At 41.1% G+C, this 17,613-nt stretch overlaps 1 protein-coding gene across 1 annotated transcript in view; it reads right to left on the bottom strand.

Moving 5' to 3' along the window:
- RYR2 (ryanodine receptor 2) overlaps positions 1-17,613 on the bottom strand; it is a 652,366-nt gene that overhangs the window by 1,864 nt on the left and 632,889 nt on the right. The window contains exons 100-105 of the mRNA XM_081824340.1: positions 14,716-14,862; positions 12,851-12,985; positions 4,719-4,875; positions 3,167-3,231; positions 1,394-1,494; positions 271-322 (exon numbers count right to left, since the gene is read on the bottom strand). Of these exons, the coding sequence (XP_081680466.1) occupies positions 271-322; positions 1,394-1,494; positions 3,167-3,231; positions 4,719-4,875; positions 12,851-12,985; positions 14,716-14,862 (657 nt within the window). The remainder of the gene's footprint in view (positions 1-270; positions 323-1,393; positions 1,495-3,166; positions 3,232-4,718; positions 4,876-12,850; positions 12,986-14,715; positions 14,863-17,613) is intronic.

Here is a 17,613-nt window from a genome sequence, read left to right as displayed (position 1 = left end):
AAGCAATCAAGGACATTATACTTAGCAAAACCCAAACTCAGCATGTTCAGCTAATACAAGCTTAAAGTTTTTATGTGAACTTACAGTTTTACTTTTTCTACAAAGGGGATCTTTGCACACTCGTCCAGGATAACAGGAATTTATTAAGATACTATGACTAATATCTGAAAGTAATTCCAACCCTTCATGTTTCATGCACACGTATTCCCACCGTGTATGGATTCTCTATCACTTCTTTCAGAAGATGGTGTATGGTCACTGTTTACCTACCTGCCCTGTGTGCTCTGTTTCATCTTTGTTTATGAGATACATCAGAAAAAACCTACAGATACAGAGAGACTAATCAGAGATGGATGGAATGGAAATGTCAGCATACACAGTTACTTCTGATTGGGCTACATGCTAACTCTTCAGACTGTTGGCAGGGCAAAGAAATGGATCAAAACGGCAAGGCAAAAAAAAAATGCCATGGGAAACAAAAACTTAACCTTTTTTAAAAGTATTTTTTTATTGGGCGCCTGGGTGGCTCAGTTGATTAAGCGACTGCCTTCGGCTCAGGTCATGATCCTGGAGTCCCGGGATCGAGTCCCGCATCGGGCTCCCTGCTCAGCAGGGAGTCTGCTTCTCCCTCTGACCCTCCTCCCTCTCCTGCTCTCTGTCTCTCATTCTCTCTCTCTCAAATAAATAAATAAAATCTTAAAAAAAAAAGTATTTTTTTATTCACTCATGGGCTAGGAATCATAATCCCCACTTAGAAAACCAGGGATCAAAAAGTTTAAATAACTTGCCAAATGCCCCACAGCTGTGAATTCTGAAGCCCGCTTTTTTCTTTTGCTACAAAGCTACTCTGCATCTCTTCTGTTTGATATTAAAATTGCGTTAGAAACTAAGAATTATATTTTACCGAACTGCAGTTTGCGCTAGTCGTCAGCAATAGCCACATTTCTATGTGTTTAAAAAAAAAAAAAAATGAACTTTTAACCGTGTTAAAATATAGTGCCTAAAGAGAGAATAGTGCCTCAAGATATCTGTAGGTCCTCAGAAAAGAAAAATGGAGATTCACAGATCTCTAGGAAGCAGCTGGAGTCTTCCTAATTGAAACGGGAAACATGGCCAGGGCTCTCTGAGAGGCTGAGCGTGTATTCCACTTATTCTTTTCCATCTTTCCATTTCATGTTCTAGAAGGTATCGTTCACACGAAGGGCTGCAAGTTCTTATGTGAACCTCCTTTTGGGGACAAGAGAACCACTAACTGTGGGTCTTTCTCTCAAAGCCTGAGCTCGAGCCTATGAAGAAAAGGAAGCTGTATCTCTCTCCTGTTTCTCAAGCTTGCTGAGAAGGGGGCATTGGTGAGACAGGGAGGGGCCGAAGAGTCTGAGACAGGCACACTCACAGGTAATTGGCCAGGTTGTGTTCCTGTAAAGTGTGGGTTTCAAAGCCATGTGGCACCGTGTCGAAGTAATCGTTGCCTATCCCACAGATGAAGCATTTGGTCTAGAAGACAAAGGGAAATACTAAAATGTCAGATTTCAGAAAGCAAAACAAAGGAACGCACAACTCCCCACTTAGGGGCAGCTGTTTGGTTTACTCAGTATTGTAGATGGTCATGAGGGAAGGCTGTGCCAAACGCGTGAATATTAATGTAACTGTTGCCTCAACTGTATCTTGCTGGAGGCTTAAAAGCATACAGCATAATGAGGGCTGTAAAGCGCTGTCTCTTCCTTGTTTTCTCCAGCCTAAGTGAGAATGCCCAGACTTAGCGATCACTCTAGTTCATGACGTTGACTGAAGTTATGTAGGCAAGACTCGATGTGTCCTCGACTGAGACCACAAGCTTGGTACCTACCTGAACAAAGTCTGATGACCCAGGGGAGAAAGGTACAGATGACTCCCATTTGGGGAGGGCCAAATCAAATACCAAGCTGTGGGGTATTCAGTCCATGCCTGAGAGGGTCTGCTGTGTGCCAGGCACCGTGCTAGATATAGAATTAATCAATGAACAGGTACTGGGGTAACTTTCTACTGTAGGGATGGGGTGCTGCTCCTTCTGCACCCTGCTTGTTCTCACCGCATCTCTTAGAGCAGCACCTCTTCAGGTCTGCCATCCTCAGGACTGGCACACAAGACCCAGAGAAGCAGGCTTTCTGTTTTATTATTAGAATTTCATAGGTATCAGCTAGAGTGATTTTAATCATTGTGGCCCTCGTGTGGCTCCAGATGCTCATCTTCCTTGCAAATTAGAAACTGTTTAATACCATTGAAGACATGTTTATGATGCCTTAGATTCTAGGGCCTCGACTCGAGATGATTAAAATAATTTATTAAATTCTCTCTGCCTTATTGATCAACAACTGTGGACAGCGATAGGCCATATTCAGCAATGGGTCTTTATAGCACTTGATGTCTTAACGGGCTCATAGGTAACAATTCACTCATGAACCTGCCCCTCGTCTGTGTTACCTCTTGCAGTTACTCTGGGTGTAACTGAGCCACCATCTGTCTGGTAGCTCATGCTGGAAATCTGGGTATCCTCCCTGCTTGCTCAAACCCTTCATCCTCTGCATCTGGCCCATCACCCACTACTCACGCCAACTCCAAAGTACTGCTTGAATCCATCTGGTCCCTACATCTTCGGTGGATTTCTTCAGCAGAAGCCTCGTAATCTCCTGCCGAAAAAATGCTCACAGCCCGCTTCCCTGCCCCTGATCTTGCCAGTTGCTAATATACTCCCCATCTTTTAAACCATAGTTCTCTTTGTAAAATGTAAACCCCCGTCACCCTGCTTAAAACCATTTCTGGTTTTCCATAGCCTCTAAGTTACACTATAATGTTCTCCTTTGAGTTATTAGAAAGGGCTCAACATACTGCTTTGCATTTGTCTGTTTACTTATTTGTCAGTGAATCCATCATCTTGAATGGGTGGTTCTCCTGCTCCTTGAGGGGTAGATGGTGCCATATTAGTGTGCACGCACCCGGAGCCCGCCACAGTTCCCACCTAGCACACTGGTCAGGGGTATGTATTGCCCAGGTCCGAAACAGGCCAAGGCAGTCACATGGTGCTTATGTCCTCCCCTACTTTCTCCTGCATTCATGATTCTTGGATAAAGACAGTAGGGGAAACAAGTGCCCACAGCAACAAAGCTGAGCCAGACACAGACAGACTCACCTCCATGTCTTCTTTGACTTGCTCCTGTTGGTCTCTTAGTTCTCCAAAAGCATCAATAATTAAACCTAGTGTTCAATAAAAACACACTCTAATCTTTATCAACCAGAGAAGAATTATTAAATTCACAGGCCCTTGGCTAATCCTTCCAAGGAAAGGCAAAATGGACAGCCGTGCCGGGAAATGCTCAGAATGTGGTACAGATTGTGAGGACACACCCGACAGTCCTCCTAGGTTGGCAGCATTCTCTCTTTGGGGGCAGGAAGGGGGTTTCACAATGAAGGGACAGAGCAGGAAAAACCCTTCATTACCTTGGCACATACAGAGGGTATGTTTCTCGCTACTTCACTCTGAGAAAGAGCAATTGTGATTTCTGGTTGGAAAGCGCAGAGAACTCCATTAATGAGATTTTCAAGTACCAATTTGGAAATCAAACATTACCATATTAACTGAGGAACGGGCCTCAGATCATTCTTTTCACAAGTTCCTGACAAACTCGCCATCACGTTATTAACTGTGTCAGCCAGGAACTAACCGCCCTGTGCTGTTTTCCCTCAAACCCTTTTCCTTCTCTGACTCACTGGCTGCACCTCTTCCAAGGGATTTACGAGTTTGCTCTCTTATAAAACACATCATTGTTACACGCAATAAAGACATAAAGGATGGATTATGAATCCTTTAAACGTGTTCATGTACTTTACTGGAAAAAAACAAAAGTACTGTTTTGTGCCCGTAGAACCTAGAGGATTATATCACGTTCATAGACATTTAATTCAAGCCAGGATCAATGGATGAACAGAAAGCGATAACAAGAGTGATTTTTCTGAGGGAGGAAAACCCCACATTCCAAGTGTCCTTGGAGTAAAGGGAAGAACTGGTGGGTCAATATGGTACTCTGGTTTTAAGTGAGGGCTCTGGGTCTAGACACCCTGGGTTTGGATTCCAGCCCTGACACTTCTCAACTGTGCACTTTGGCCAAGTTACTTAGACATATTATGGCTCAGTTTCTTCAGATGTAAATAACACCACCATTCTCACAGGATGCATGAGGGTAAAGTGAATTAAAACATGTGCAGGCACATAGTAGATATCCAAAGATGATAGCCTTAAAATTATTTAGGAGGCGCTAATTATGCATTAGGTACTGTCTGGGTACTCATATATCACTTCTTTAAAAGAAAAAAAAAAAACTTTTCAATAATACTATGGCTTAGAGATTTATATAATTTCGATTTGAAAGACCCAAAGGAGTTACATGGCTCACCCACCCAACATTTTAAGTCAGTAAGTGGCAGGGCAGAGAGTCAAACTGAGGGAAGTGCTCCTTCCATCAGGTTATGGGAAAAGAGTCCCATATCCATCCTCCATACACCCAGGGTCCCATGCTGCTTTGATTTTCCCTCTACAGATTTTGAATGAAGAAATCCTGAAAAGAACAGTTCTATTTGGCTTTTCCAGAAAGCACTTGACATCCTTACCCTACCTTACTGTTAACTTAAACAACAGGTGGCTCACGTTCTAGATCCTCTTGCACTTCAGTGAAGACAATGCTTACCTTGTATTATGGCCAAGAGAATGACAATCACGAAGAAGAAGAAGGTGATGTCAAAGATGATTCGATAGATTTCATATTCATCGCCTGCTGGGTCTTCGATTTCATCACCGATACCCCCTCCGGCACGTACCCCAACATACATGTGGAACATATAGCACTGGGAAGGAGAGAAATGGTCACTTCTTGGAGGAACACTGCCTGTTTTCACATCCAGCAAAGCTAAGGTTCTCCCTCTAGTTCCTAATCCTCACTCTGGAAACGGGAATCTTTGCCTTCTACCTTGCCTCTTTTTGTTTCAGTATCTATGATTGTGACGCCAACACTTCTTGGCCTTTACACTCTGCTGCTTTTTAAACAAAACTGCACTGTTACACTCTGCTTAGCACCTTCTGTCACACTTTGCGGAGAATGAAAAATACCTCACTAGAATCTGGCATAAGGTAATCCTATTAAGATCACACTGAAGTCCACAAGACTATGCTTAATCACCCTGTTCATGTTTTTAGCATAACAGACATAGGAAAGAGGAAGTAAAAGCCCAATGTATAATAAGATGGACTCTCAGAAATTAAGTTAGAAAAAAACAGACCCGATAACCCTCACCGGCCCCTCATCTGTCATGTATGGAATATGATGCTGAAATTTTTCTACTCGAACGTGAAGAATAACGAAGACAGGGGAAAGGGAGAAATAACAGCTCATTGTTTAAAGTGTGAAACATTAAAGCAACCAATAATAAGTACAGCTCCAAGTGCCCACTGCAGAAAAGGGAGGGGTTTCTCAGCATCAGCACCGTTGACATTCTGAGCCAACCATTCTTTGTGTGGGGTCTGTCCTGTGCATTGTAGGATATTTTAGAATGATCCCTGGCCTCTACCCACTTAATGCCAATCGCACCCATCCCGAGGATAACCAAAAATGTTTGCAGACATTGCCAAATGTCCCCTGGGGGGCAAAATCACATTTGAGAGCCAGTGGCCGAAAGCATCCATGATTTATCTTTATTCAGGATAAGCTCATACTCTCCATGTTGGCGCCTCAGATTTAGTGACACTTCACCCCTCTCCGATGATCCATCGTGGCTCCCAGACACCACCCTCCATCCTACCCACGCCCCTCAGATAATATTCCGGATTCTAGATCTTGGTTGCACATTCTCCTTATCTTGAAAAATAATTTCATATTCTTATCCCATTCCTTTCATCCCTTCCAACCCTCAGTTAATAATCCTTCCTCCAGGAGACCGTCTTAAACTGTTCCTGACACTCTGTTTTACCCAACTGATGTCACCCACCAGTGCAAGACACATTTACCCACTGTCTGCCATAATGAAGGGGACAGAGGCCTTGCTTGACACTGTGTCTTCTCTTGGGGAGACATCATAATCCCCTCGTTTTCTTCTACATTTCTGGCCATTCCTTCTCAGCCTCATTGGCCACTTCTTCCTCATCTCCCTATCTTTTCATGAACCAGTGCCCTAGCACTGGGTTCTCTGACCTTTCTTCTGTTAGGACACTCCCCAGGGGAATGTGCCAGGTTCATACTTAAGTTCTCATCTCTGTGCTAATTACTTAAAAACATTTCTGTTTATGCCATGGGTCTCCTTCCTGAATTCCAGACCTGTATCTCCAATTTACCTATTTTTGATGCTTTATGATCCCTCTCACTCCACTAGGATTGGCTTCATTACAAGAACAATTTTGGTTACTGCTCTATTATCAGTGCCTAAAAGAATGTCCAGCACGTGATAGGAACTTATAAATCACTTGTGGGATGAACGAGGAGTGAAAGGTCATGACTGTTCAGTGTTCTCATGGAGACTTCACTGCCTTGACCTATAAACCTCAAATTCTCAGATCACTTTAAAAAGCACAAAGTGCAGGCATAGGACCAGCAGCAAGGGGACACCAAAATGCTCATAGTTCAATAGCTAATAGTGATAGATACAGATAAAAAGTTTCTTGGGTCAGAGGCCTGGAATTTAAGGAACAGAATTAAAAAAAGATTGGATCACTCAGAAAGGAAGTTTGTCAGCCTGACACACAATGAATAGTATCACAAGGCAGCTCTGCACTCCCCCTCCACCCCCACCCCCCCAAGAACTGTTCTGGAGCTCAGGTATGGGGTCCTTCTTGCAGAGAGGCCTGGAAAGTCATTCTTTAGAGCCCAATGAAACCAATGGTGCCTAAACCAAACTGTGCATCTGGATCTCCTAGACGCATAAACATTGGGGATTCCTGGTACCTCCTACTGAACCAAACTCTGGAAGTAAAATTTTGAAGACAGTCATTTAAAAAAATATCCCTCAGGACACTGCATTAATTTCCAATAACTGTGTATCTAAAACAGTACTTGAAACCCAGAACAGTGGATCTGTAGGAAGAGGAAATTTTATTTTCACTGTATATTCTTGCATACTGTTAGGATTATTTTTACCGTAAGCATTTATTTTTATTAAGAAAAAGCTCGGGTTGTATGTTTTTCTCCAAATCTGTCTTATGTGCTTAGTCGTGGCCACGGGGAATAGATAATTATTGCAGCTGCCTACTCTTTACTTAGTGAACTAACATAGGCCACCCATTCCTGGCTTCACCATACTTAGCTTTGTTTGTAATCCCCTCTCTGGGCTGGGGACTCAGTGTTGACACTCTGCCTGTCTCTGGTCTGGCACTTCTCCATATCCAATTCTGGCCCTCTGGCTCCCACACTCATACTATACCCATATTGGGCCAACAGTGTATCACTGCCACTCCCCATCCAGGTTCTGGAATGTCCTAGCTCTCCAAGTCCTGCTTCTTTGACATGTAGGGGATGAAGATCATCTAGGTCCTTTTTGCTAAATCTTGCTAACCAAGACTTTGGATTATAATTTGGCTTTCAACATAGAGTTTGTGTTTTCTTGTGGCACAAACTCTTAATGAGTAGGATGTTGGTATTCTGACTCATACATCTGACTCTTAGGAGCCTGGTTAATGTGAGTCTGTCCTCAAGAGAATGATTCACTTTTATTTTCTAGACATGCACAGCTGGAGATAAGACCATGGAATGAGGCTAAATTACCAAAGTAAATGTCTACTATTTACTATTCTCAGATTTTCAGATCTCAGTCATCTAGCCTCTCCCAGCAATATCCCGGTCTCTCTGCTCACTTTCATTCTGTGACAACTCTGATGCCCAAAAAGGGATACCACCATATTTCAATAATAGACTTATGGCCATGCTGAAAAGATAGGTAGTCTTACGGATTTGATTATTTAGGCTTAATAAGATACTACATTTTAAAAGAATAAAATGCATGGTTCACCTGTGGGATTTTGATAGTGATTTTACTAACCTTAACCTTCACAACCTGGTGAAATAGTAGGTAGATGGCTGCTACGGTGGAATATGAGATAGTGTGGTAAACACCTGTGAACATGGGGCCGTCAGGCTTTTAGTTGTTAGGTTATCATTCTGCTTCTGAAAACAGAAAACCTCTCATTTAGCTTCCTTTTCATAAAATCAACTCAAACCTGAACGTCAGAGCTGGAGAATGGAAAGAGTAATTCCAGGAAACAAACAGATGTACTTTGTTCAGAGAATCTGAGTCACGAGGAAGGAAGGTGCCTGGCACTACAAACAACTAGAAATAGTTATTAATTCTCAAGATTTACTATTCTATGGCTTCTGCCCCAGTCACCCATCTCAATGGATTCATTCCAGGGTTAAGCACTGTTTGCAACAGCTTTAGGAAACACGGAGGAGGAGCAGTTTCTGGTGGATTGGTGAAGATCCTTACGAGATCTTTATCCTGACCAAAAAAAGGGGGCGGGAGGAGAAATAGAGATTGAGACAGAGACAGATTACTTGTTGGGAGAGTAAAATAAGTGATTCAGAATAGGGGCACCCGGGTGGCGCAGTTGGTTAAGCGTCCAACTCTTGATTTTGGCTCAGGTCGTGATCTCAGGGTCCTGGGATTGAGCCCTACGTAGGGCTCCCCACTCATTGGGGGATTTGTTTGTCTCCCTCCCCTCGCTCCCCTTGCTCACTGGCATGCTCTCATTCTCTAAATCAATCAATCAAAAAAAAAAAAAAGCAATCACCTAAGCTGGTTACTTCCCCAGGAGTGACTAGTTGTCTCAACCACCTGGAAAGTTTGGAAAGGTTTTTTTTTTGTTTGTTTTGTTTTTTCCCAAAAATACACAGGTCTTGACACCTTCCCTGCAGTTTCTGATTCAGGGGATCTGGGGGTGGCCTCACCGACCTGTGGATTCATAAAGAGCTGCCCTGAATCCTCTGTGCATTGGAGGTTGAGAACCACCCATTCTGAGATGAATGTCTTTATTTATGCCAAGTCAGTCTCCCTCGCTATCTAGCTACAATCATCTTTCTGCCCAGGACTTTGGAACTTTGGATCATTTTTCACTTTCTCCTCCTATCTTCTTGGAGAGGAGGTTCAAATTCTCTCAGGATACTGATGGCTTAATTAGATTGTCAGGCTCAAAACACCGTGATCCTAAATAAATAAGTAAGTAGAGAAAGAGAAAGAAAGAAAGAGAAAAGAAAAAGAGGAAGGAAGAGGAGGGGAGGAGGGAAGGGGAGGGAGGGAGGAAGCCAGCCAAGTCTGAAGCATCACCTGGTCTGAAAAACTGCAGCTACAGCGCCACCTGCTGTTAGGTATGAAACACTGGCAGGTGAACCAAGACCCTGTGAAAACCTAAAATGTTCCTACAATACCCTAGGAAACAACCAGAAATAACAAAGGCAGTGGAAGCTCAGCATGATGCCCAGAAAATAGGGCATGAGTGAAGAAAACCTATCTCAAGCAAACAATACTAGGCTTCCCCCTGTGAAGACTAAATGCTAGAGATGATATAAAGGAAGGATTCTCTTTTGAGAAGCACATGAAAGAAATCAAACCTGACCACCTCCTACTCCATCCTTCTGTCTTGCTGGCTGCTTGGTTGTGCTAAGCCATGACTTCTGATGAGCACTACCGTAAGTGATCAGTTGCATTTTACATGTTGTTGGCTTGTTCAAACCTCCCTGCAGGAGTATCAGCAAGAGGCAAATTAAAAGGTGTTTTGAGACCTAACACTGTAAGGGAAATCTAGGTCATGTGGCCTCTGATGCAACAGTTTTTAAGAACCATCAGCTAGACGCGGGCACATGCAAAGCTACGCAGCCCCCCGTGTGGTTGGTCCGCTTGACAGGCCTACACAGTTGTGACAGAGCTGACAGCTGAGATGGTGCTTGTATCTTGGCACTGAGTCTTCTTTTGCAAGAAAAAACTTCTAAGAGGTATCCTGTGTGATGCCCCCAACCTCACCCCAGCCAAAGGCAAGACAGAAAGCTTGTCATTATGCGTAGGAATATAAACACGCACAACAGCGCTGGTTGTAGGTAGTCTCACTGGTAAGAGCAGAAACCCCTTCAACCGAGCAAAATCCAGGCTCAGTCCTGAGCCCATAGTTGAAAATATCAAGAAGCCTTATTTCCTCCTCCTACAGCGAGGCGAATTTGTCTGCCTTCTCCATATATACCCCATGCAGTTGGTGAAGGCAGTTAGTTGTCTTCCTAACCCACCTCTTGTTCAAATCACGCCTGGATTCTTCTCATAATAAGTACGTTGGCAAAATTTACAAAAGCAATGGAAACACATACTGAGAGTGATATTCAAAATGTAGTCATCCAAGGATACCATTAGGATAATTGAACAGGGTCACATCATGATGTTGCAGGGGTCCCATTGTGGTAGGAGATGGGGGGACAAAGGCCCCACTGTTCCTACTCCCTAAGACAGGCCACTCGACACCACTCCCTGAAGTCATCCCGCCTTTCCAGCATTCTTCAGCAATGCATGAGCACCATACCCTCTGAGAATGAATGACCTTTAGTAAACCTTCTGACCTGGGGAGTGTGGACTTTGAGATTTAGAACCACTGGGGAAGGGGTGGGAGGGGGTTCTCCTGGAATAGAAATGAATCTCCCTGGAGTCAATGGAGACAAAAAGGCCTGCTGTTAGTACTTACTGAGTTTCTTTTGTGCCTTGTCGCTTCCTCCAGCCTTCCGATCCCCTCCCTGCCTCTAGCCACCTGCTACCCCTGGTCTTCAGGGTCATCAGGTAGAGAAGCAAGGTGGATATTTACTTCCTTACTGATTGTAAAGTGTTGCATGTTAATGATTCTGGTGGGTGTTATGCTACCAGTGACCAGTCTCTTACTGTGTAAGTTTATTCTCTCCCTAATCTGTGGTCCTACTCCCTGTAGGAACCCTTGTTAACAGTTTCCTATGTATCCTTCTAGAAACACTGTATCCATATCGTAGCATACCTAGTATGTGCATTCTAGAGTGTGTGTGTATGTGCGCACGTGCGCACAATTAGGATCTTACAGTACTGTTCAAGATCTTGCTTCCCTCCACTTAAATGCAATTCGTATGTCTTTCTATATCAACATGTGCAGATCTGTCTTATTTTTAAATAACTACCTACTTTTCTGTGGTATGGATTTGCGATAATTGACTTAATTGGGACTCTGTTGATAATTGATTATTTCCAATTTGTGATAGCAAGTATCCTTGAACATACAGGAGCATATTTGTAAATAAACATTTAAATCAATACTAGCAGGGGCACTGACAAGGCAAAGGCTAGGTATAATTAAAAATGTGAGAGATCTTGCAAAATATCTCTAAAATCATTGTGTTAATTTCAATTCCCAACAGTATTCATGAAAGTGCCAGTTTTCCCATCAATTTAACAACCGTGGGTATTAAAAAACTTTAATATTTTACAAACCTGATAGGTAAAAAGTGGCAGTTAATTGTTTTGATTTTCATTTCTTTAATTACAGTAGAGGGTAAGCATTTTCCCAATTTATAAGCTGATTGAAGTTTACCACGAGTTGTCTAGACATAGTCTTCATTTTTCTCTTGGCTTATTTCCTAGTGATGTGATAAGGACTCAGTAAATTAAGGACACTGGCCTTTTGTTATAGTGTTGAGTATATTTTTCCCAGTTTCTCATTTGTCTTTAAGATTTTGCTTATAGTTGTTCCTTTTTAAAGTAATTTTTTAAGCTTCCATGCATTTTAGGTTTTATGTCATACTCAGAAATACCTTTTGCCATTTAAAAATTGTTATTATTTCAAAAATCAAATTTTGTTTTTTGCATTAAAATATTTGTTCCATTCAGAATTTATTTTGATTTAAAGAACTAAGCTGGTATCAATTTTTATCTAAATTTCCTCAAAAGCACATCCATAGTACCAATACTATTTATTGAATTCTTTTTCATTCCTGATTTCAAAAGCCAGTTTTATTACATTTTTAATTTCCAAGTGTGTCTGAATGTATTTCTAGACTCTCTATCCTGTCCCATAGATTTATCATTCTCTAGTTCAAAACCTGCCTGAAGTACTAGTTTCATATTAGTTCTCTCTCACTACTCTTTTGGGATGTTTATTTTTTCTAGAGTAATTTTACTATCATTTTGTTAGTCTCTTACCCCACTAACTCCATTTATGTAGGTTATTTGATTTGGTGCTCAATGAAGAATTCATATCCTTTCAGCTAGAGGTACATATTTCCAATCTAGGATCTCATGTCGGATAACTTCTGATATGCCATTTTCAGAGAGGTGGGTTACAGAACAGTGACAGACCAATATGAAAACTTTCACATCCATTGATTTTAAAACCAAGACTAAAAAGATAATTTAAGCCAGGATACTGAATATAAAAGCAAAACTAACAGTTCTATTAAGAGATTTATTTTTGGACTTCAGTGATGTCCGTTAATACCATTACAGTGAACAAGTCACTAAGGCTTCAAAATATTTTCCAAGGAAATAATTTTACCTGCTGTCCTGGAATCTATGAACCAATAAGCTAAAGTGTTGATATTAATCCTTCCAGTTCTAAGTTCTTTATGCAGGAAATCTACTCATTATCAGGTTGGTGCCACAGATGTGCAAAAACGGTAGAAATGGTCCTTTATGTTTCATAAACTGTTGTTTTTTTTTTTAAAGAGCCACACAACTTTTTGCTGTGTATGCTGTTTTCTCTTCCACATGGCTGAAGAATAACTACACAACCACTCGGTTGAAGAAGCAGGAGAATTTTTTCATTCATATGAGATCAAAGTGAACTTACCGTTAGCATATCATCACATTTCATATCTGGAGTATCACCATCTTCACTTTTATTGTAGAATTTTCGGAAAAAATTGAATGCCACAACCGTATATAGGTATACGACAACAGCTAGTAAGCCAACGGTTAATACAAGCTGGAAAGCAATGTGAATTGAACATGCATTAGAAATGCAAGACATATATGACTGGCATATTTGACATCAGTGTGGGAGGAGAGCCTTCTATGAGCACATAGCTGGATTTATTGACTGGAAAGAAATGGAATCCACAGCTCACTCCATATCTTTCTTACCCCCCAGGGGGCAGGAATTTATTTTCATATTCTCTTTATCAAGTTTTCAGACTATTTCATGCAAAACTTCCCTACTTAATTGGCAAGTAAATGCATACTGCAGCTGGAATAGTAATAAACTCTGATTTACTTTCATGTCCAAATTGATCATGGTATGTCTATGTTGAAAACATGACTTTCACCAAGTTGGTGAAATATATTTCTATTTTTATCACAGGAACTCTAAACACACCAAAATGCATTCTCTTTTCTGTCTACTTCCTCTGACTACAACGAATCCCTATGTTCTGGACTGTGCAGCATACATTAAGTTGTTCAAAAATCACTTTATAATTATCTGGAGAAAACATGTTATCTGAATAGAGGGCTTAATTCACTTCTGTAAATTAAGTACAATGCCACTGTAAATTTCTGCATGTTTTACCTATAAGGACTATGAAGCTCTTTAGATTTCTGCATATGAAAAACTGATAGCTCAAAAAGAAAAGGAATAATCACAACAAAATTTTAGAAGTTAATTGAAAGTAGTGCCAGAACTTTTGTGTGAAAATACACAATAGATTCAGCATCTCCAGTTCTTTAAATATATTAGGAACTCAATACTGTGAACGAATAAGCATAGTACACTTTTTTGCTAATGTCAAACATTCAGAAACTAAAGTGGCATATATAAGAACAATGTGTTGAAATTTAGGAAACTAAAGATCATGATAATTTAACTGAATCATGTGAATTTAACAGTGGGCATGGACTTAAAAATATGCTGGATTATAAAATTCTGGAAAAGGACTCTATTAAGCCAAATAACTGACATAGAATGTGTTATCTCTCCCAGTGGACACTTGATAGAGAATGAATCAATTAATACATGCTTCTACAGTAAGTTTATTAATAATGAAAGTTTTCACATTACAGTTGGGCTCCATTAAAACATAAATTGATTATCTGGAACTAAGCCATTATTACATAAGTACTCTAAGTATGACCCTGTCAAGTATGAAACATTATTTTTTCTGCTCAGTTTAAAAGTGGAGAAAAGAATACCTAGATACCCACTTTTGAAATACTACATTAAATTAAGAATGTGGCATCTTGTGTTTTATTACTATTACAACTAGTGCCTCAGGATGCTACAACACATTTTGGTTCCCTATAGTATCAAATGGAGCAAATATCATATTGGGAAAAATTAACTATTTCCTGGGGGTGTTTCCTATGTGCCGGGGTTTGTGCTAACAACTGCACATTTATGTTTTTATTTAATTTTCCCCAAAACTCTAAAAGGCATGTACTTTTATTGTATTCATTTGACAAAATGAGTAGAGATTTTAAAATGTTAAATAAGTTATCCAAGGTCACTCAGCGAATCGGTCAAGCCAAGACTTGAATGTGGGTTTAGGGAACTCCTCAACTAATAATCCTCATGGTTTATAAAAGAAAAAGTGCAGATCCTCCATTCACAAAAATCTTTACAACTGCATATTGCCATTGGAGGTTGGGTTTATTTGGGTTAGTATATTATTTGTTGGATTTTTTTGGTTTTTGCAGGAGGGAAAAGAGATCAACTTTTACCTGCTTGCCGTTGTGAGTTACTGATGACAAGATGGTTCTTAGCGTCTTGAATCCCATAGCAATGTCAAGAAGATGAGCAGCAAAAAAAAAGTTGTTATAGTGTCCAAGAACGGACATAGTCATATACCAGGCCAGGTAGAGGAAGGACTGAGAAGACAAAACAGGAGGGAAGCATATCAGAAAATAGAATGAGTGACTATTGTCAAAAGCTACTCTGATTTCATTCTACTATAATCACTTCATTTACTCCCTTCTTAGTCTATACCTTTATATCATTCTAATTAGTTACATCAGTTTGTATATTTTATTTTCCTTTAGTTTGTTCTGAGAGGTTCAAAGTCATTCTCTCCTTTATATCAGAGAGGGTGTTCTTGTGAATTTTCCCACAGAGAAAGTTTTATTGACTTCATATTTAATAGCAAGGGATCTCCACCTCAGCACTACTGATAGTTTACACTGGATAATTCTTCATTGTGGGGGACCATCCGTGTAGGATGGTTAGTGACAACCCTGGTCTCTACCCACCAGATGCCAGGAGCTCCCTCCTCCCTAGCCTTGGCCACCAAAGATGTCCCCGGACATTGCCTAATGTCACTTGGGGGACAAAACTGCCCCCGCTGGGAGCCCCTGCTCTACAGTCAACCAAAAACCAATCAACTTTCCCTCCTTCTTTTCCCTTCCTCTTTCATTTTTCATTTACTTACTCACTAAATCAGTGTTTGTTGAGACCTACTAGTTACAAGAGATTATATGTAGTGTCTTCTTAACCAAGCATCTCACTTTACGTGAACCAAAACAAGTCGAGGAGAAAATGCAAATACTATTTAATGTCACTGAACGCTGTAATAAACCTAATGATACAATTGGTACTATCTGTAGAAATCTTGATTATAATCAATGTGAGGGATTAACTTCACAGAGGCTAGAAAATGTATATATTTTTGAGGGGAGGGGAATGAATAAAGTAGAAGGAAGATACTGTGATCATGCTTACTTTTTGGATTACAGTCTCTTGGGCAAAAGGCATGTTTTGCCAGTGGGGTCGGGAGCTACGTATTTTGGGGAGGGGTGGAAACCTTCATTTTGACCAGAATATATCTTAGACCTTAGAACAAAAACAAGACAGAGGGGGCTGAGGGAGTACAGAGTTTTTATGGGCAGCTTGGGGCTGAAGTTAGAAATCGGGCTGAAAAAAAGAAAACAGTATTTGAAAACAGACACTGAGATAAGACTGGAGAATGTGCTCAAGAATGACAGTTTGGCTTGAGAGTGAGTTTCTGTTTCAGGAGATGAGAGTCTGGAAATGTACAGCAGGGTTGGAAGGCTTTAAGGCCAAGTGAAGGGATCTGGGCACATCTGTTGGCCCATGAGAGCCCCTGGAGCATTGTATAGAATAATGGTGTATGAAAAGCAGCATCTTATGAACGTGTCTTGAGCACCTACCAAGTGCTGGTCACTGCCCCATATATTTGCACATACAGTGTCTCATTTTATTCTAGCAAGACCCCTGGTAAGTAGGCAGTTTTAGCCCCAGATTTACAAATGAGGAAAGTGAGCTCACTCCGGTCAAGCTCCTTCCTAAAAGAAGGTGTAAGGGGCAGAGCCATTACGGTAGGACACCACTGGCCGACCCCACAGGTGGGTGAGGTTACGAGAGCCACGACTGGCAGCAGAAGTGGCCAGCGCAGAAGGCAGAATCACAGAGGACAGAAAAACAATCCAATTAGGCACATAATTAAATGTATACATTGAAGGAAAAGGAGGAGTCCAAGCTGGTCATGTGAGTTTAGAAGAACAAGATACTGAGAGAAAGAGGCAATGGCAGATAGGGGACTGCTTTTAGTGGGGAGGAGAGGGGAGGATACATTTGTCACGGGACATCTGGATGGACACATCTAGCAGGCTATTAAGAAATGCAAAGGGTGAGGAGAAAGGACAAGTTTGTGTGCATAATATGAGTGAGAGGCCTAATACAGGTGATAAGCTGAGCCAAAGATACAAGTGTAGACTACACAGGGCCTCTGCTTAGACAGCCAGATTTAGCAAATAAAAACACAGGCTGCCCAGTTACAGCAGAACATCAGGTAAAGAAGAACTAACTTTTATTATTATTACTTTTTAAGGTTTTATTTTTAACCGACTGAGCCACCAGGCAACCTCCCCCCTTTTTTTCTAAAGATTTTATTCGTTTATTTAAGAAAGAGCAAGAGAAGATTTTAAGTAATCTCCACACCCAGGGTGGGGCTCAAACCCACAACCCCAAGATCAAGAGTCCTATGCTCCACCAACTGAGCCAGCCAGGTGCCCCAAGAATAAGTAATTATTAGATTAAGTATGTCCCATGCAATATTTGAGATATATTTATTTGTGAATATAAATACACAAGTGTCTACATTTAGTTATCTGAAATTTAAATTTAACTAGGAATCTTGTACTGCATCTGGTAACCCCCACTGTGTTTCAGACAGAAACTATTGAAGATTGAAGACATATTGAGAGGTGACTGGCCAAACAGAAGCCATGAAACTGCAGGAGGATGAATGATATATCAGAATACTAAAGTCTGAAGAAGTCTGTCCATGCCCCAATTCTCTGGAGGACAAGAAAACTGCATGGCAAGATGAGTATTATGCACGATGCAAGTACTGTGGCATATGAGGAGGTCAAGGAAGATTGACCTTCACAGGCAGAGGCCAAGTCAGTGGGGCTGCTTGAATGGAAAACACTACTGCTGGAGATGAGGTGGTCTTTTGACCCAAGGGAATGCTTCCATTATTAGATGAGAAATTAGTCCATAGGACATCTTATTAACAGTTGACAGTTCCAAAGGATACTTACAAGACTTGCTTATGAGCTCTTTGGAGAGTTCGCTAAGAGACTCAAGAGTTCTGGGTCCAT

This window comes from Leptonychotes weddellii, chromosome 6 (genome assembly GCF_054177405.1).
Source record: "Leptonychotes weddellii isolate Sample4059 chromosome 6, ASM5417740v2, whole genome shotgun sequence".
In the NCBI taxonomy this organism is placed as follows: Eukaryota; Metazoa; Chordata; class Mammalia; order Carnivora; family Phocidae; genus Leptonychotes; species Leptonychotes weddellii.
The sequence above is the reverse complement of the archived record's forward strand: the minus strand, read 5'-3'. Positions and strand labels throughout refer to the sequence as shown.